At 41.8% G+C, this 18,298-nt stretch overlaps 1 protein-coding gene across 2 annotated transcripts in view; it reads right to left on the bottom strand.

The window, feature by feature from the left end:
• Positions 1-18,298, bottom strand: part of LOC127421133 (ras GTPase-activating-like protein IQGAP1) — a 76,524-nt gene that overhangs the window by 52,951 nt on the left and 5,275 nt on the right. For both annotated transcript variants that reach the window (XM_051663928.1, XM_051663935.1), the window contains exon 2: positions 9,584-9,683. In XM_051663928.1, coding sequence (XP_051519888.1) covers positions 9,584-9,683 — 100 coding nt within the window. The remainder of the gene's footprint in view (positions 1-9,583; positions 9,684-18,298) is intronic.

The raw sequence follows: 18,298 nt of genomic DNA, 5'->3' as shown, positions 1-18,298 counted from the left end.
TAGGTGTCGACAAACTCCTGTCACACTATTTTTACTAAAGCAAAGAGGAAAAGAAACATTGGCTTTAGTATTAGTTCTATTATGAACACATGTATGCACTTACATCATACATTATTTGATGCTGTTTTCAAGTCAATCCAACCAGATTTAGGCCAACTAGTTTTAGTAAAAATTCTCAATAGGATACTAAAAAGAGAAAGTACACCTTATTTCTATCTACTGTGCATTAGTTCATTAGTCTGCAGTCCATCCCAATAAGCATGTACTCAGTTCACTATGCAGTTTTCCAGATCACTAATTCACTGAAATTCACCTTAAAACACCCAGGTCAACAAATTCCATTTCATACTGGTTGCTAGTCTGTGACCAAGTGAAAAATTGACATTGTTTTACATATTGGGAGACTGCTACATTGTGAAGGCACAAACACTGGTAGAGCTTTTCTCATGCCAGTAGGAGAAATTGACATTTCCCTGGGCCCTGCAGAACTGTCTGCTCTACCTTCCGCTCACAAACATGGCGAAGTCACCATTTACAATAAAAAGCTCAGATTTCCTTGAATTCCAAACTTTTATGATTTTTTCTTCTTCTGTGTCAAGTGGCTTTTATTGTCATTTCAACCATATACAGCAATTGGAAACAAAACAACGTTCCTCCAGGACCATGGTGCTACATAAAACAACATAAAAACAACATAAAACAAACAGAACTATGTGAGACTACACAGAAATAAATAAGACCTACACATTACTACATAAAGTGCACGTGTGCAAACAGTACAAGACGGTACAATAATTACTAAAAGTGCAAATTGCAAAGGGAGTCGGATGATGTTCAGTTATGTGTGTGTGTGTGTGTGTGTGTGTGTGTGTGTGTGTGTATGTGTGTGTGTCAGTCCAGTCTCTGAGTATTGAGGAGTCTGATGGCTTGGGTGAAGAAACTTTTACACAGTCTGGCGGTGAGGGCCCGAATGCTTCAGTACCTTTTGCCAGACAGCAGGAGGGTGAAGAGTTCGTGTGTGGGATGCGTGGGGTCATCCACATTGCTGGTGGCTTTGCGGATGCAGCATGTGGTTGAAATGTCCATGATGGAGGGAAGAGAGCCCCCTATGATCTTCTCAGCTGTCCTCACTATCTTCTGCAGGGTCTTGTGATCCGAAATGGTGCAATTTCCAAACCAGGCATTAATACAGCTGCTCAGGATGCTCTCGATAGTCCCTCTGTAGAATGTGGTGAGGATAGGCGGTGGGAGATGGGCTTTTCTCAGCCTTCGCAGAAAGTAGAGACGCTGATGGGCTTTCTTGGTTATGGAGCTGGTGTTGAGGGACCAGGTGGGGTTCTCTGCCAGGTGAACACCAAGGAATTTGGTGCTCTTGATGATCTCCACAGAGGAGCCGTCGATGTTCAGCGGAGACAGATTGTTGGCTATGCACCAGTCTGTTAGCCGCTGCACCTCCTCTCTGTATGCTGACTCATCGTTCTTGCTGATGACACCCACCACGGTCGTGTCATCTGCGAACTTGATGATGTGATTCGAGCTGCGCATTGCTGCACAGTTGTGTGGAACACAAAAGCAGAGTTTTTGAAAAATATCCTGGCTGCTCTTTTTTTATATAATGAAAGTGAAAGGGGACTGGAGCTGCCAAGCTCCAAAATGACAAAAAAAAAAAAGCATTACACATACAAGCTTCATAAAACTAGTCCATTCGACTTATGCACTACATTTCAAGTTTTTTTTTGACACTTTTATTATGCATTTTCTGTCATTTTGGAGCTTGACAGCCCTTTATTTCACTTTCTTTATTTGTAAAAAGGTGGCCAGGATATTCTTTAAAAAAAGCTTATTTTGTGTTTCACGACATGAGGCAGAGTATGATAACAGCACTTTCATTTTTGGGTGATCTGAATTTGACACCCACATTTAAAGGTCCCTCTTATTCACATACAGTATTGCACATGCAAAAAAATGATATCATTTTACAGGGAAGTCTTCAAAATGTAAATAACAATTGCTAAAAGTGATAAATATTATTGTATATGTTCACACTGCTATTATAAACACAAAAAATATTTGCATTATAACTCAGGCCCTATAGGCTCTGTGAAGTTGCTTCATTTTGTGTTTGTATCCACTAAGTGGCAGTTAATACTGGAAAAATACATATACAGTACTGTGCAAAAGTTTTAGCCACTGGTGAAAAATGTTGCACAGTAAGGATGTCTTCAAAAATAATGTCATGCAAAGTCCAATAAACATAAAAAAGCTAAATCAATATTTGATGTGACCACCTTTGCCTTCAAAACAGCACCCTTTCCAGAAGGGTGGAAATGGTCTCATTTTGAAGAATAAAGCCCAAGGCAAGAGAATATGTAGTGCCTGTGGCTAGCTGTAGCCGACAGAAGCAGCAGTCGGAGCTGACATATAACTTTTGTTTTGTTTGCTTTGAAATATCATTTTCAACGTCGCGGTTCATTTGAAATGTATTTGATCTGTGTGATTATGTTAACAATATACACTGCATGATCGCATTCTTGAGAAAGAGAGCTTTTGTTTGATATAAGACTCAACTATGTCAGCGATGTTTGTGCAATATGTAAAATATTCATATTCATAGACATACGTCATCAACCTCACGTAGTTCGGGGGGGGGGAAGTATTTAAGCCTTAATATGTTACTTTATATTAAAATACATGCAAAAGTGATGGACATCGGTGAAATATAGAGGTTCTAAGCTTTCAAATGGTACCACTTACGACAAGCGTCCCCCACCCGGTACAGAGTCCCAGAACGTAAGATTAAGCTAGTAGACTGCAAAACATTGACATATGCAGATTTGAAGATTGAGAAGTGAATCTGTTAAAATGCCAATCCTATGCTGCTGTTTGCAAGCCTTTGGTTAATAATTTGCTATGTGACTCTTGAATTGGTCAGCTGAATTGAGTTTCCTAGACAACCAAATGTATATCCTAAAGTTGAAAAACATTTTGGGTCAAAGGTGAGGTCACACGCATTCTCACTAGGCCTAATTCATTCTATGGTGCAGCACAACCTTCTGGCTTTTATTATGCTCTTAATGGGCTACACCACAATATTTCTGATCATGGAAACATTGTTTGCTATTTGATGCTTACTTTCACATGGGCCAAATGTCTACTTTCCTTAAACGCCCATTAAGCTTTTTAAGTTGATTTAATTAAAGAAAACATAGAAGAAATTACGATGACAAGGAAAACATTGTGCCCAGACATGTGTCAGCAATTCCCCAGCCTCCCACAAAAACCTGCTCTCTGTCAATACAAACTGAGCTGCTAGAGCTAGAGGGTCTCTGTATTACATCACTACAGTACAGTAAATGAGATTGTGTCTCAATTCAGTGATTGATATCTAACCCAAATTATGATAGATAGTTTCAATATAGTATATTATGAGAATGTCATGTTCATGCACAGTAGAATAACAGAAAAATGTAATTTATTCAGTCAAATAATAAATAATTGTTCTCTATAACTAGGTGGTCATGTGATCTCAACATGGCAGCCAACATTAAGAGGGTATTTCTATGGCTTTTGGCTTTTTTTAGGGTTTTTCTAGACCCCTTTGCTGTCTTTAAACATATTTGTCAATTTATATTTTTTTCTTTAGATGTAAAACAGAATGTGCTTTGTGCACCTTTAAGGATGGAAATAACTAAGTATCACTGTATCAGGATATGTGGCTGCTATAGACACCTCTCCCTGTTTCCGCTGCTCTCGACCAACAATGCAGCCGACTGTTACACTGTCTATAAGAGACCTGGCTGTTTACTGCTCTGAGGCAACTCTTTCCTGTGATTGTTGGGTTGCAGGGGTTCAAACTCAATTTCAAACAGAGCTGAAAGAAATATTCAAAGCTGTGTTCCAGACACACCATGTTAGTCATAACAAACTGCTCTGAAAAAAGATGTTTGAATGGTTTTACCTACTGTCCATACAAAAATCTGAATAATACAACAGTTCAATCTGGTCCTCCAATTTGCTTGGACAAGCACCCTTCCAAGTGTGCTGATACAGTATATGTATGACAGCATTAAGCCTGTTTAAATCACTCCACTTGTCTGTGTTTGCAGCATTTCAGACAGCATTTCAAAATCATGAGTAAATATTTCTGATTAGGTACAACTGATGTTCATTAGCATCAGCCTTTGTGCGGTGGAAGTGGATGCATTTGAGAGATTAAATGCACATTGCAATGAATACGCAACCTATGGAGACTAGTTCTTTCAATTAGTCAACCTCGCACTTAGGCTTTGGGAAACGTTTAATGTTACTTCAACTGGTGCTATTTCAGTGCATTTCTATCAGATGCTCTCTGGAATAAGAATGTCCCTCCCTCTGCAACCGACCAGGAAGTAGCAAATCATGGTTCATGGCTTTGAAACAACTAAAATCTATTGGTTGTTTACAAAACTCTTCAATATGTACAACCCTAACTTCCTGTTTCAATAGGAAATACGTCAACACAGGGCAGAAAATTGCACTTGTCAAGCGATTTCATGGGATCAGGCCTTGAGGTGAATGCTTCTGAGGCACAGATGACAGCTAAACTGCAAAACAAGAACACACTGTGGGATATTATTGGTTCAGCTGGAGAAGAAAGAAAGCATTGAATTGCACCAAAAATATCCCCTTGGTTTGGTGAAATGACTTGACTGCTGGCCCAAAGAATTCAGTTCTAAAGGATGAATATGACTGCAATCCTGAGGCACGGAGGTCATTGCCCTCTTATGACTTTTCACCTGTTTATCTCTCTGCATGTACCTGTCTGATATGTTACTGAACTGAATGTCTAACTTTGCTAAAAATGCCCAGGGTCTGTGTACTGACTAATGAGTGGGTGATAGGGCTGACAGCTGACAGTATAGCTTCTTATAATGGTGTACACTCTATGAAATGAATCATGATATTAGCTCTGAATTTGCCTTATTTTTATGTAGCTAAAGCAGGATGGTGTCCCATTTTCCAGACTTGGCAAGTAGTGACAGTACTACCTGGAAAGTTGTGAGTGGAAAAGATGTTACTGGAGTACTAAAGTACAGGCTCTGAATTTGACTCTGGGAAGTGAGAAATATAAGTGTCTAAAAAGAAATCATTGGTCACATGGAGCCTAATTACCATCTAAACAAAAAATGAAAACAAACAAACACTGTGACTATTAATAACTGAGGTTTAGGACATCACACAATGACAAAATTAGAGATGGAAAAAGTTTCACAACTGGGTTCCTCTATCCAAAATAACATGCTCTGTTTGCTTAAGTCCGCGGGTGCAAAGTCTCCCAGTCACAGTACTGGAATGGGAAGGCTGGGGGGGTGCATGAGGCATGCTTGTCAGCTGACAGGTTGCAAAAGGATTCCATTAGATCTATAATTTGTATATAATTAAGAGAAACAATGCACAACAATGTACTGTATAAAAACACAGCATAACAGACTGTTCCAAAACCATATGACTTTCTTTCTTCTGTGGAATACAAACCATCTGATCCTCACACAAAGTCATTACATGGCTTAAGAGAACTTGGAATATATTGTATAGTAATTCCATATGGACTGTATGAAGGACAGAGGCTCATAAATTTAGCTAAATACTCAGTTTGCCTTTAAAATGTAATTTTGACATATCTTGCATTTAGTAATACATTAGAGGAAGTAAAACTTGCCAGATATAATCAGGTCTGGGAATATCAAAGCTATTAACATCACATGTTTTGCATGTTCCACTTATTTTGGTGGCTTGGGTAGCCAGCTCTTTATTAAGACTTAAAAAATATCCTGTACTAAAAAAACCACACTAATTGACAGTTTTGATTGCAGTTTTGACAGCAGCAGGGGTCAGACCTCTACCTGTGACTCCTGAAGTAAGTGGAACACAGGGATGACATGTTACTCCCTTGTTAACAAGCAGATTAGTGGCCAGCATTATAATCCTGATCCAACAAGACAGGATTCCCAGAACAAAGGCTTTAAAAACAAAGTCACGGCCATGATTACTCAGCAAGGAAAGTAATATATGTAACAACTGATTAACTAATTAATGTGAAAATTAAACTTTTCTCCATTTTTACAGTTTATAATAATCTGAAGAACTCCCTAGATTTTAGAACTGGTACATTGAGAAGAACAAAGCTCTAAACGGCTCATCTCAGAACAATGCATGCTGTATTACTCCCTCACATTCTTGTTTGCTTTCATCAGATGTGGGTCAAATTCCCAGAGATCGAAATGGCCGCTGATGCATTTAACTTTTCTGTGTGCCTTAATGACAAAATGAGTCCCAAACCTCACAACTGGAAATATACAGGCCATGTACACAATATGCCTGGTTCATTACCAAAGCATAAAATCTGTTGTAAATCTATAGCAAAACTACTTTTCCAAATACAGTTGATTGCTGCCATAAGTGGTGCTTTCTTGGAGATTGAAATCAAGTTCATTTTGGTAGTGAATAGTAGTGATTGCCCAGCGTATTGGGAAAATTTAAATGGTAAAAGGTTTTTTTTTTTTTTTTTTTTTTTGGTGAAAAACAAAAGAATGTCAGAGCTGTGGCACATTGGTAAAGCACATGTTCTTGAGCCATAACCTCCCCATGGGTTCAAGTCTGGACTGTGTTGTGATTCTACAGCACAATGCTGTTACGTCGCAATGATTTTATGTTCTTGTTTACTGTGAAGTCATAGTGGTAGACTTTAATACTGTTATTACACAACTGAAATACAGTTAAGAAGAGTTGTAGGCTAACGGTACCTTGAAATGCTATCAATGCTAATATACTGTACTTTAGCAGCACTTGTTGCCTTTATTAGACAGGGAAGTTGAGGGAGAGATGGTGGGAACAGCATTGGGACATGACCCAGGCCAGATTCTAACCCAGGTCCCCATGAGCACAATAGCTCTTTACATTTCATAAGCAGTGTTGGGGGTAATGCGTTATAAGTGACGTACGTCACATTTTTGAGTAACGAGAAAAGTAACGTCATATTTTTATATTTTAGACCATAATATCAGAGTTACTTTTTAAATAAGTAACGCGTTGCTTTTGAACACCTCTTTCCCTGTATTGTGATAAAAAAAGTGTGCAAACTTTAGGGAGGAGACGTAGTGCATGATGGGCATTGTAGTGTGCGCATGATGGTTATTGTAGTTCTAGAGAGTGTGAGCCATGCTTATCAGCGATGGGCAGAGCAAAACAAGTCTTCTATTAGCCCACCCTGAGATTTATGTTTTAAAAACTGCAAAATATTGCTGGTAAAGGAATGTAAATCTTAACATTTCAGTGGAATCCAGTTGTACTCATCATTTGCAACAGTTGATTTTTTTGTGCACTGGAGCTTACGTGAGCAGCCGTCATAAACTTTTCCATTGTCATGACAATCACAGCAAAATGTGTCCTCAAAAGGCAACATTTTGTCAAAAATGTAACATTCAGGGGGGCCTGGGTAGCTCAGCAAGTAAAGACGCTGACTACCACACCTGGAGTCGCAAGTTTGAATTCAGGGCTTGCTGAGTGACTCCAGACAGGCTTCCTAAGCAACCAATTGGCCCGGTTGCTAGGGTGGGTAGAGTCATGTTGGGTTAACCTCCTCGTGGTCGCTATAATGTGGTTCTCGCTCTCGGTGGGGCACGTGGTGAGTTGTGCGTGGATGCCGCGGAGAATAGCGTGAGCCTCCACACGCGCTAGGTCTCCGCGGTAACGCGCTCAACAAGCCACTTGATAAGATGCGCGGATCGACAAGTCTCAGACGCGGAGGCAACTGAGATTTGTCCTCCGCCACCTGGATTGAGGCGAGTCACTACGCCACCAGGAGGACTTAGAGCACACTGGGAATTCCAAATTGAATAGGGGAGAAAATAAAAAAAAACATGACATTTGATGAACATGAACATTTGATAAAAAAAAAAAATGAACATTCAGGTAAGTGAAACTATGATTCTCACGATTCATGCAGTCTGCATTTAAAAGTGTGTTAACACATTTTCTTGGTATAATATAGCACAGGCATTAGCCGGGAGAAGTCTTCCTGTGGACACGGCATGATTTTACAGATACATACAACTTGGAATGATTTCTTTGTTTTAAAGCTGCCTGTAACTACTTCTCTAGGATCCGTTTGCATCCAAACTGCTCTGTGTTAAAGCAGTTAACTTTCAACACTCGGTTCAGTGACATGCGATTGATCCATATGTTAATACACACTGCATTAAAAAAATCAGTAAATGCGTTTAGGCAGAGGGATTATGAGACTAGTCTTGCACTGGCCACGGCATGATGCAAAGGGTGAAATACTTGCGCAATTCACTGACGAAATGCTCCGTGTTACAGCTCCCTGTAACTTTGAGAATGGGATGAGAAAAACTGACTCTGCATCAGTGGCTCTGAGCAACATTCTACATTGATTGTGTACGCAGAGAAAATGTCTTAATTTCTTAAAATATTCTACAATTTTGTTTTATAATAAACAAGTAATGTGATTTGTGAAACATATCGTATGTATGACATTTTGGTAGCAGTAAAAACTATTCCATTTAAGTTGTATCATCATGTGCGTTTGCAGTTGTATGCGATCCACAAGTGGCATCTGTACGCACAGTGGATCAACTCAAAACAAGCGTGCACTGAGATGACTTAAGAGAAAAATATTAATTTATTAATCAGACTTATTCTTTGAATATGTTAGGTTGGCATTACCCACTGAATTTTATCCTGACTTCTGAAAAACATCTCAAGTTGTCTCTGGCATTGTCGATGGGCACCGCATATGGTGACATATGATGCAGATTCTAGTGCTAGACTTTGCTGCTTTAGGTAAGACTTAAACTACTAGTGGTTATACTTCATTATTCTTGTTGGCTGCTATGTCGAAGGAAAAACAGATCTTGCATATTCCTGTTATTGAGTCTTTATCATAAATATGATGTGAAGGCCTACTTTCTAAATATCGGTTTGTTTACTATGTTGTTTTGACATGAGTGTTATACAGTAGCTAGCATGACCTGTAATATCGCTTGTATGCAGTACATGGCAAACAGAAGAGAGCGTGGCTGTGAGAAAAAAGTAACGCAAAAATAAAGCAAAAGTAACATAACGATATACTTTATATAAAAAGTAACTTTTTAATTAAGTTACTTTTTTAAGGAGTAATGCAATATTCTAACGAGTTACTTTTCAAAGTAATGTTACCCAACACTGTTCGTAAGAAACGCACTACCCTCTGTCACTGCTCTGACTACAGCATAATTTTTAACAGTGTACATAGCCTGCATTTTTTTTTTTATTGGATGGAAACCTAATGCAACTTTTGTGCAGCTGCTGCTTAAAGCAATACTGACTGATCACAAATAGGCTACAGTATTCCACCTTACTCATTTGCTATCAAACTATGAGCACAAGCCGAAAGCTAGAAAGCATTCCTTCATGTAATAATCATGTAATAATCACGCAAGTCCATGACCACAGTGTTGAATCTAAAAAGTTTATTATGTCCCATGACCATGGTTGGATATTCATCTGCAGTATGACAAAAAAAATGTTGGCAAGTTTTACTTACTGTTTGGCTTCTTCTAGGTGACAAAGGTATTCATATGCTATATTCTGTCTTCTCCTTTCATCCATTTCTTCTGCCGAGAGCCTCTCATCATCCACAATGGCTGTAGGATAAACAAAGGAAAATAATGGTTGGAGAATGCAGCACCCAATAGACAGAATAGAGTTTTTCCATACTGGTAGAATAACACATTAGAATGCTGAGCGTGACATTTTCCTCCCCACAGGTTAATCAGCAAACTGTACCACAGCCAACAATATAACCACTGGACTCTCTAGTTACAAAACTACGGTAAAAGCCATTTCATGAATTTGATGATGCGTATAATAGGGATGGGAATTTCAGTTATTTTGACTACACTACGTTTTTAGGCACAGCGTGCCAAGTTAAAATTAGTTTAACTTTTAAAGCTGATGTGTGTATTTTTTCATGTTCTTTTTCATATCCCAGATTAATATGCAGAATAAACTGCATGAAACTAAGTAAGACATTTGTAGGTGGATTTCACCTAAAAGTGTAAAATTGTGGCTCTGTGGTGCTATCAAAATATTCCTTTGTTTGAGCGGCTCGTCCAGCCCAACTCATCAACATTGACTCAACCAACAGTGTAAGTTTGGGGTCGGACTACTGTATCTGTTTGTACAACCAATGGAAGACGGGGGGGTTTTTCAAAAATCTGTTTGAAGTACTACATTCTGTTCCATTCATTCCATATGCTCTCTCAACCTATTTTTGAAAAAAAATAAACACTTTGTCTATTTTCAAAGTACCATCACGATTGCATGTTTCACAAAATGAAAAATGAGGCCCTTTTCAGCACGTCTGCATAATATTGTTACTGGTTTTTGATCTTATTTGTTTTGAAGTAAAACAAAAACATTGCGCAATAAAGTCAACAAAATTATTGTTATTAAAAAGTCACAGAATCATTGTTATTTCATGATTGATCATTGCTGTCACTTTCCAGTACTCAGGTATTCATGCCCAAGTTCCATTCTGTTAATTATTCTTTTTTCACTCTGTAGTAGTCTTTGTGACGGTGTGTTTTAGGCCATGTCCACACTAGTACATTTTGGGTTCAAAATGCATTGAATTTGCTACGTTTACGCCTCTCATCCACACTGGAACAGTGATTCCTCCACCGAAAACAGAGATTTTTGAAAAGGCTCACTAGTACCAAATACTTTGGAAAATGATGATGTTGGCATACTGTGATTGGTTCTCACTGATTACATGATAACATCCCGTTTCCTAATTTATAAGGTCATGTTACTACCTCGTCATTGTTCCAAACAAAACAATAACAGATCGTTTAGACTTTGTGTTAGCCAAATTTAACTAGCTAGCAGGGTTTCCTTGCATCTCTGTTGCTGAATTAAGTACGGTCGGGTTACACTTCCTGTTTTGCATGGCCTGTATGTGCCCAATGTAAACCAGTGATCTGTGGCGGGCCGCGCATTTTAAGTCTAGGCCTTCAGTGTGATTCATGCCATTAAGAAAACACAGTTTCACAATGAATAAGACACCCTATGCCTTTGGGCATCATATATTATGTCGCAGCTAACTATTAATACCAATTGACATTTTAAAAACACGTCCACGCACGAAAGCCAGAACTTGAAATGACACTTAATGCTCAAGCAAACCTAATTTTAACTGCAGCATGACTGTTTTGTGAAATTAACGTCTCCCGAACAGACATTCAAAAATCATAATTTTTCATATGAATCTACCAAGGAGGTCTATAATACCTGGAAAATCTATCTAATAATATTTGTGATTTAAAAGTTGCTTGCAATAAATTTCATTTCTTCAGGGTACACGGTTATGCTGCGTTCCATTCAAGTTGGATGTGGGATATTCCTACTTGATATCTCCGACCATAAATGCATTCTATTCCCTGATATGCGGAAGACGACGTTTAAGGAAACAAAACTGCAATGCTCCCGTTAGCTTAGCAGGGGTTTGACTCTCATTAGAGATAAATAATCAGAGAACCCAACTGATAAACAATGCTGCAGCGCTAGCATTTGTGCTTCAGGTGTACGATTATCAAAAGAGATTATAATTTACCATGTTTTATACACCTGTTTCTGCAGGCGTTTGTTAAACAAGCTTTAATATCATGTAATGTGGAAAGGAACTCATTTAATCGCAATCGCACGGTCATGCAGAACATCTCGTGTTTGTAAATCCATAAGGATCTCTTTCTCAACGGCAGTACCAGCAGTGATGACAGCCGACTCGTCAGACAGATCTCGCACTCTTCACTTTAAATTACGAACATCACTTAAAGCATGATTGCATCACTCAAGGCCAGCTAGAAGGCCTCAACTGGGACATAGCCTAAAGATCACACCCACCAAGAACAAATAAATCAATCTGATTGGCTCATGAATCTGACAATCTGACTTTAGTTGCCCATTCATTTGCACTGTTGAGGGACTCTGAAGAAATTCTGAAGGCCTGAGGGGGTGGAGCTCAAACTCACACGCTGCTTCGGCTTTGGGCATGTGATTTGTGAAACAGCTGTCACACTTTGGAATAAGGAATAAATTCTGACTGGATAAACTTTTCATTTTTCTCTATTTGATTGTAGATTAATTAAGAGTGGAAAGTGATTAAAAATACATAGGCAAAAAGGTGATTGAGAATGAAAGGATGAAAAATATTTATTTATTTGGCATGTTAGGCCAGCAGAGAAGGCTTTGCTGGCCCTGAGAAATCACCACTGGATGAGAAGTGTTCTGAAAATACTGTGTGTGGATCGTTAACGTTTCCTGGGTAAAACAGAGTTTTCAACCGAAAACATATTAGTATAGATGTAGCCTCAGACAGATGCTAATTTGAAATCCCACTAGAACTAGCTTTTAGCAGCATTGACTGGAAAAATTGCTTGAGCAATTTGAGATGAAGGAAAGAATTGAATTAGAAACACACCACACCTAAACCACTCTATGTTCCACCAAGACACAACAATGAATGTGTGTATGCTTGTGTAATTCACACATCGTACACATGTGTAGTGTCAACCACTACATGCACAAATCAGTGTCTCTTTCATCACTGTCAGTGGATCATGAAAACATTGAGGGGCAACACCCTAGCTAGCTAGTACATCTAGCTAATGTCAGCTGTCAGTACTTTCACATTATGAAAATATTTGTGGCTGCCAAAAGCTGGCCTTTACATGACTATTACTACATTCCCTTTCCATCTTCACAACACAGCTTAGTCCAACCCATTCTCTTTATTTCTGGTTAAGTACAGCTGACCACATCCCATGCACACACTGCTTAAGCTTTTCTCAATATTTAGTCCTCAGTCAATGTAGCTAAGTGGGACAAACTAACGGATTTGATAAACTACTCTAAAGGAAATGCCACTGACTTTCCTTCCTCTCATAATCTCACTACAATACATATTTTTAAAAATTGTTTACATATTTGTTTTTTGATTTTTAGACCATCATCTGTGTCACAAAGAGAAACAATGGGTGGATATGACCTCTGAATAGTCAAGGTCTGGGACAATGTCTATTCAACATAATTACAAAATTTAAAATGCTGTCATCATACTCACCCTCATGTTGTTTCAAACCAGAATGACTCTCTTTCTTCCGTGGAACACAAAAAGATATAATAGGCAGAATGTTCAATCTCAGACACCATTTGCTTTCATTGTAAGGAAAAAAGAATAAATGGCAGTGAATGGTGACTGAGGCATTCTGTTCCTAACATTTTTCCTAACGTCTCATTTTGTGAGACGTGCGCACCACCGCTGCTAAATTATGAGTGTTGCTGCTAAAATTTCACATGGTCCATTAATTTTCTTGATGCAACATCAGCTGCACACTTTCTACACTGCATGCAGTAGTGATGTTTTGTTCGTAAACGAATAGTCTTTTTGAACAAATTGTTTTAGTGAAGAATCATTCTCGTTCACCTCAATACTCAATTCATTTATGTCTCTCCCTCTCAAAGCCGATGTGCTCTAGTTTGAAAAGCGAGACTGCTTTGGTTGCTTTTCATGCCTGTAAAGACTGACTATAGCACAAGCCACTGGTGAAGTATGTAATTTCTGCACTAATAGTGGCACCAAATGGAATTACAAAAATAAAATATGTTTTCAAACAACCTTTGCCAACAACCCTAAGACTCACCATGCCTGATTTCCTATGAACAAATAGGCCATACTAAATAAAAGGTGATAAACGTTTAACGGCGTAATAAACAAGACCACTATAACATATACATACCGGATAGAGAGCGTGGCAGAGGAATCGGTTCTGATTCCTTCGCCTGACTGAATGGCAGCTGGGTGTGCAGAGGATCAATGAGGTAGGATGGTTCTGTTCTTTTGGTAACTAGTAAACGTGACGATACACATTCCGAGTATCTTACGAATTTATCTGGAGCTCAACAATAATGAGCTAACTTGTGTCGCAATAACTTGAGTGTAGTTTACCTGTTGTACAACTCAGCAAGTTTGGCATCTCCATAGAACCCCAAAAATTCCTTCGAAGTCCTCCACCTTGTAAATGCGACGCCAATGTTCACTCTGGTTTTAGTCTCTGTGTCTTTTAGCAGGTCTTCAAATTTTGCCAAAGTTAAAATTATTTTCCTGTGTACACGTCTGCCATGGATGTTCATATTCCCCTGGCTGAACAAGTAGCCACGCCTAAACTCACACTATAGGTTGAGTTAGAAATGGATGGGTGGAGCTGTATATAAACATCAATGTTTTGATAAGGCCTGAGTGGCTCAGTGTTTATACTTTTGGGGGAGGTAAATAGGGCCCTATGATTTCCATGTTGCGGAAAACACAGACGAAATCACGGAATCCAGTCATAAAAAATGAATTCACTATAGAACGCGGCATAAATTGGTATATTTGGGATAAAATTAATGTATATATGCACAATTAATCAGAATTAAAATAGTGATAATGATTAGTCATAGTGTAATGATTAAACCACAAAAGGCTGAGATTTAATTAATCAAATAGCCAATACGGTCTTGCTGAGCTGCGTTACTCATCAGTAAGTGAAAGTGAGAAGCCACTGCTTACACACCAACCGCATCATTAACATCACATGCACTCTGTGTGTGTATTAGTGACAAAGAGCAGAGCACTTTATTCACTGTATACTGAAAGCACACAAGCACATGCACACTATATATTCATATAATTAAATAATCATAGTCTTTTGTGGTTTAATAGCACATTAGCTAAATTAACTGTTTTTCCGGAGGTGAGAAGTTGTCAAAAACATCTGTATAAGTCAATGTAGTAGTAATAACAATGATAATAATAATATATAAATAATAATAACTTTATATTTAAGCAATATTTAAAGCAAGAGTTTAATTTCTGCTTTCATTAATACTGTGTTCCCCTTCTGTCACACACTCGACGTTGTGTCGATGTAGTGACACTAGGGGTTGCTATTGAGAGCCCCGAACACCTCAGATCTTTGAGAAAAGGCCAATGCATGCCACTCCCCCAGACATACGGGTATAAAAAGAGCTGGCTCGCAACCACTTTTCAAATTTTTCTTCGGAGCCAAGCGGTTGTACTATCAGCGAGCTGAATACTTCTGCTGTTCCATTCACCTCTTAAGATGCGTATGCTGTTGTATATACGCCGCATTTCCAGCGGCTTTCTCTCCTTCTGCACGACGAGTGCAGATTTCGCCCCTGGGCGCTTCGACAGCGCTAAAAGAGTGTATATTCCTGCTAAAGAGTATATTTTCTCTATAAAAATGCCTTTCCGTCTTTGTGCGATTCCTGGATCTCTCCGCTTCCGACGGCCACGGGCGCTGCCTCACGTGTCTGGGCAGCAATCACACTGAGGCAGAGTTCGTGGATGGTTCATGTTCTCATTGCGAGAATATGACCATGGCAACGGTGCGGTCGCGGCTTTCCTTCTTCCGGGGGAAAGCCACTCTAGCTGCCCCCTGCCCGTCTAGCTTAGTGTCCCTTTCGGAGCTCTGGAGCAGGATGAGTGCTCGATCGCTGCATCGGAGATCGTACTGGCGATGTCAGACGCCAAGCACTCGAAAGGGCTGCCACCTTCGGGTCGGCCTGCCCAGTCTGTGGCTGATGGCGAGATGACCACCATGCTTGCCCGGGCCGCCACGTGTGTCGGATTGGAGTGGAACCTTCCCCTGAGCCCTCGCGGCTAGATGATTGGTTCCTGGGTTCAGTGCACCACTCACAGCCACGCCCCCCCAGTCCCTTTCTTCCCGGAAGTGCACAACAAGCTGACGAAGTCGTGGAGGGCACCTTTTTCTGCCCGAAACCGACCTTCCAGCTCGTCCGCTCTCACTACCCTCAATGGCGGGGCAGGCCACGGGTATATGGAGGTCCCTCAGGTGGATAAGGCGGTTGCGGTGCACCTGTGCCCGCAAAGCGCAGCCACCTGGCAGGATCACCCAGCACTCCCTTCCAAGGCCTGTAGGACAACGTCATCTCTGACGGCCAAAGCCTACAGCGCCACTGGTCAGGCCACCTCTGCCCTGCATGCCATGGCCCTCCTACAAGTACACCAGGCCAAGGCACTAAAGGAACTGCACATGGGTAGTCCTGATCCTGATGTGATGCAGAAGCTGTGCTCTGTGACCGACCTCGCCCTCCGGGTAATGAAGGTCACGGCGCGAGCACTTGGGCAGGCGATGTCCACCCTCGTGGTCCAGGAACGCCACCTGTGGCTGAATCTGGTCGAGATAAGGGACGCGGACAAGGTTCGCTGCCCCAGGAGTAGGCAGACCCAGCCCTGTCGTTGCTGGGTCCGGTGAGTACTTTGCGCATCTACTTGGATCACACGCAGAGCTTTAGACGCTCTGAGCAGCTCTTTGTCTGCTTTGGTGGACAGCGGAAAGGGAACGCTGTCTCCAAACAGAGGCTTGCCCACTGGATCGTGGATGCCATCGCTATGGCATACCAGGCCCAGGCCATGCCCGCCCCTTCGGGAATACGAGCACACTTCTGCGCAAGGGCGCGATAGAGCCTGTCCCTCCAGCCGAGATGAGGAAAGGGTTTTACAGCCCTTACTTCATTGTACCGAAGAAAGGCGGTGGGTTGCGGCCAATCATGGACCTGTGAGTTCTGAACCGGGCCTTGCACAGACTCCCGTTCAAGATGCTGACGCCAAAGCACATTTTAGCGTGTGTCCGGCATCAAGATTGGTTCACGGCGGTAGACCTGAAGGACGCGTACTTTCAAGCATGTGTTGGTCCGGATGGACAATACCACGATACAGTGGACGGTAAGTCCTTAGGGAAGCACGGCCTGAACATCAGGCTACTGAGAGGCGCCCGGAGGCTGAATCCTCCTAGGCCACACCTGTTCCCCTCATGGGATCTCTCCGTGGTCCTCCTGGGTCTTCGCGGAGCCCCCTTTGAGCCGCTAGAGTCAGTCGAGTTGAAAGCCCTCTCCTTAAAGACGGCCCTCCTGATTGCGCTCACCTCCATCAAGAGGGTCGGGGACCTGCAAGTGTTCATTGTCAGTGACTCTCACGTAATCCTGAGACCCCGGCCGGGCTATGTGCCCAAGGTTCCCACAACCCCCTACAGGGATCAGGTGATGAACCAGCAAGCGCTGCCGCAGGAGGAGGCAGACCCAGCCCTGTCGTTGCTGGGTCCGGTGCGTACTTTGCGCATCTACTTGGATCGCACACAGAGCTTTAGACGCTCTGAGCAGCTCTTTGTCTGCTTTGGCGGATAGCGGAAAGGGAACGCTGTCTCCAAACAGAGGCTTGCCCACTGGATCGTGGATGCCATCGCTATGGCATACCAGGCCCAGGCCATGCCTGCCCCTTTGGGAATACGAGCACACTCCACAAGGGGTCTGGCATCCTTGTGGGCACTGGCCCATGGCACCTCTCTAGCAGACATCTGCAGGGCAGCGGGCTGGGTGACACCCAATACCTTCGCGAGATTTTACAATCTCTGGGTTTAGCTGGTTTCGTCCCGTGTTCTGTTAGGTACAAACAGGTAAGTTCGGGAATACGGACAGCTGGCCGGGTGTATTGCTTGCGTATAGCGCCTTTCCCCTCCAAAGAGGTAAAGATGTGCGCTTCTTTTCCCATGCGAGTTCACGAACCTGTGAACCCTGGATGTCCTTCCTCCCTAGCCCTGTGGCTCGCGAATTCAGCGGAGGAATTCACAGCCGGAACCAGTACGTGTGCTAATATGCCCTTACTGAGGTAGGTGCTCCACAGATGCCGGTTACTCCGGTAACCCCCTGTGATGTATTTTCCGCAGTATGGTCTCCCTGTCGGCAGACCTGCGTCTCCCTTCGACAGAGCCCTCTCTGTCCCGATCGCCGTGTTTGTAGAGCTCCTCCCATTTCAGATAGGACCTACCACCCCAGGGATGTGGGGAACTATACAAAGTTTTTTGGGGCATTGGGGGAGGCTACGTGCAGACCGGTGCACCTGCTAGTACGCACGCAGCAGCTTGCTTGCACCGGCACCAGTAGTCCACGTAACACGGTTCAGCTAGTTGTGGCGTTTCATATAGGGACCCCTAGTGTCACTACATCAACACAACCCTGATGGAGGGAACGAGACGTTGTGTCCCCCCTGCCACAACGCTGTACTACCCACTGAAATGGCCGGGACCCTGTCTCGGCTCCTCAGCACAAAACCTGAATGAGTGGTGGGCGATCTGGCGCACTATGGCTGCCATCGCATCTTCCAGGTGGATGCTGAACA

Source organism: Myxocyprinus asiaticus, chromosome 3 (genome assembly GCF_019703515.2).
Source record: "Myxocyprinus asiaticus isolate MX2 ecotype Aquarium Trade chromosome 3, UBuf_Myxa_2, whole genome shotgun sequence".
In the NCBI taxonomy this organism is placed as follows: domain Eukaryota; kingdom Metazoa; phylum Chordata; class Actinopteri; order Cypriniformes; family Catostomidae; genus Myxocyprinus; species Myxocyprinus asiaticus.
This window is presented reverse-complemented; position numbering and strand designations above follow the sequence as displayed.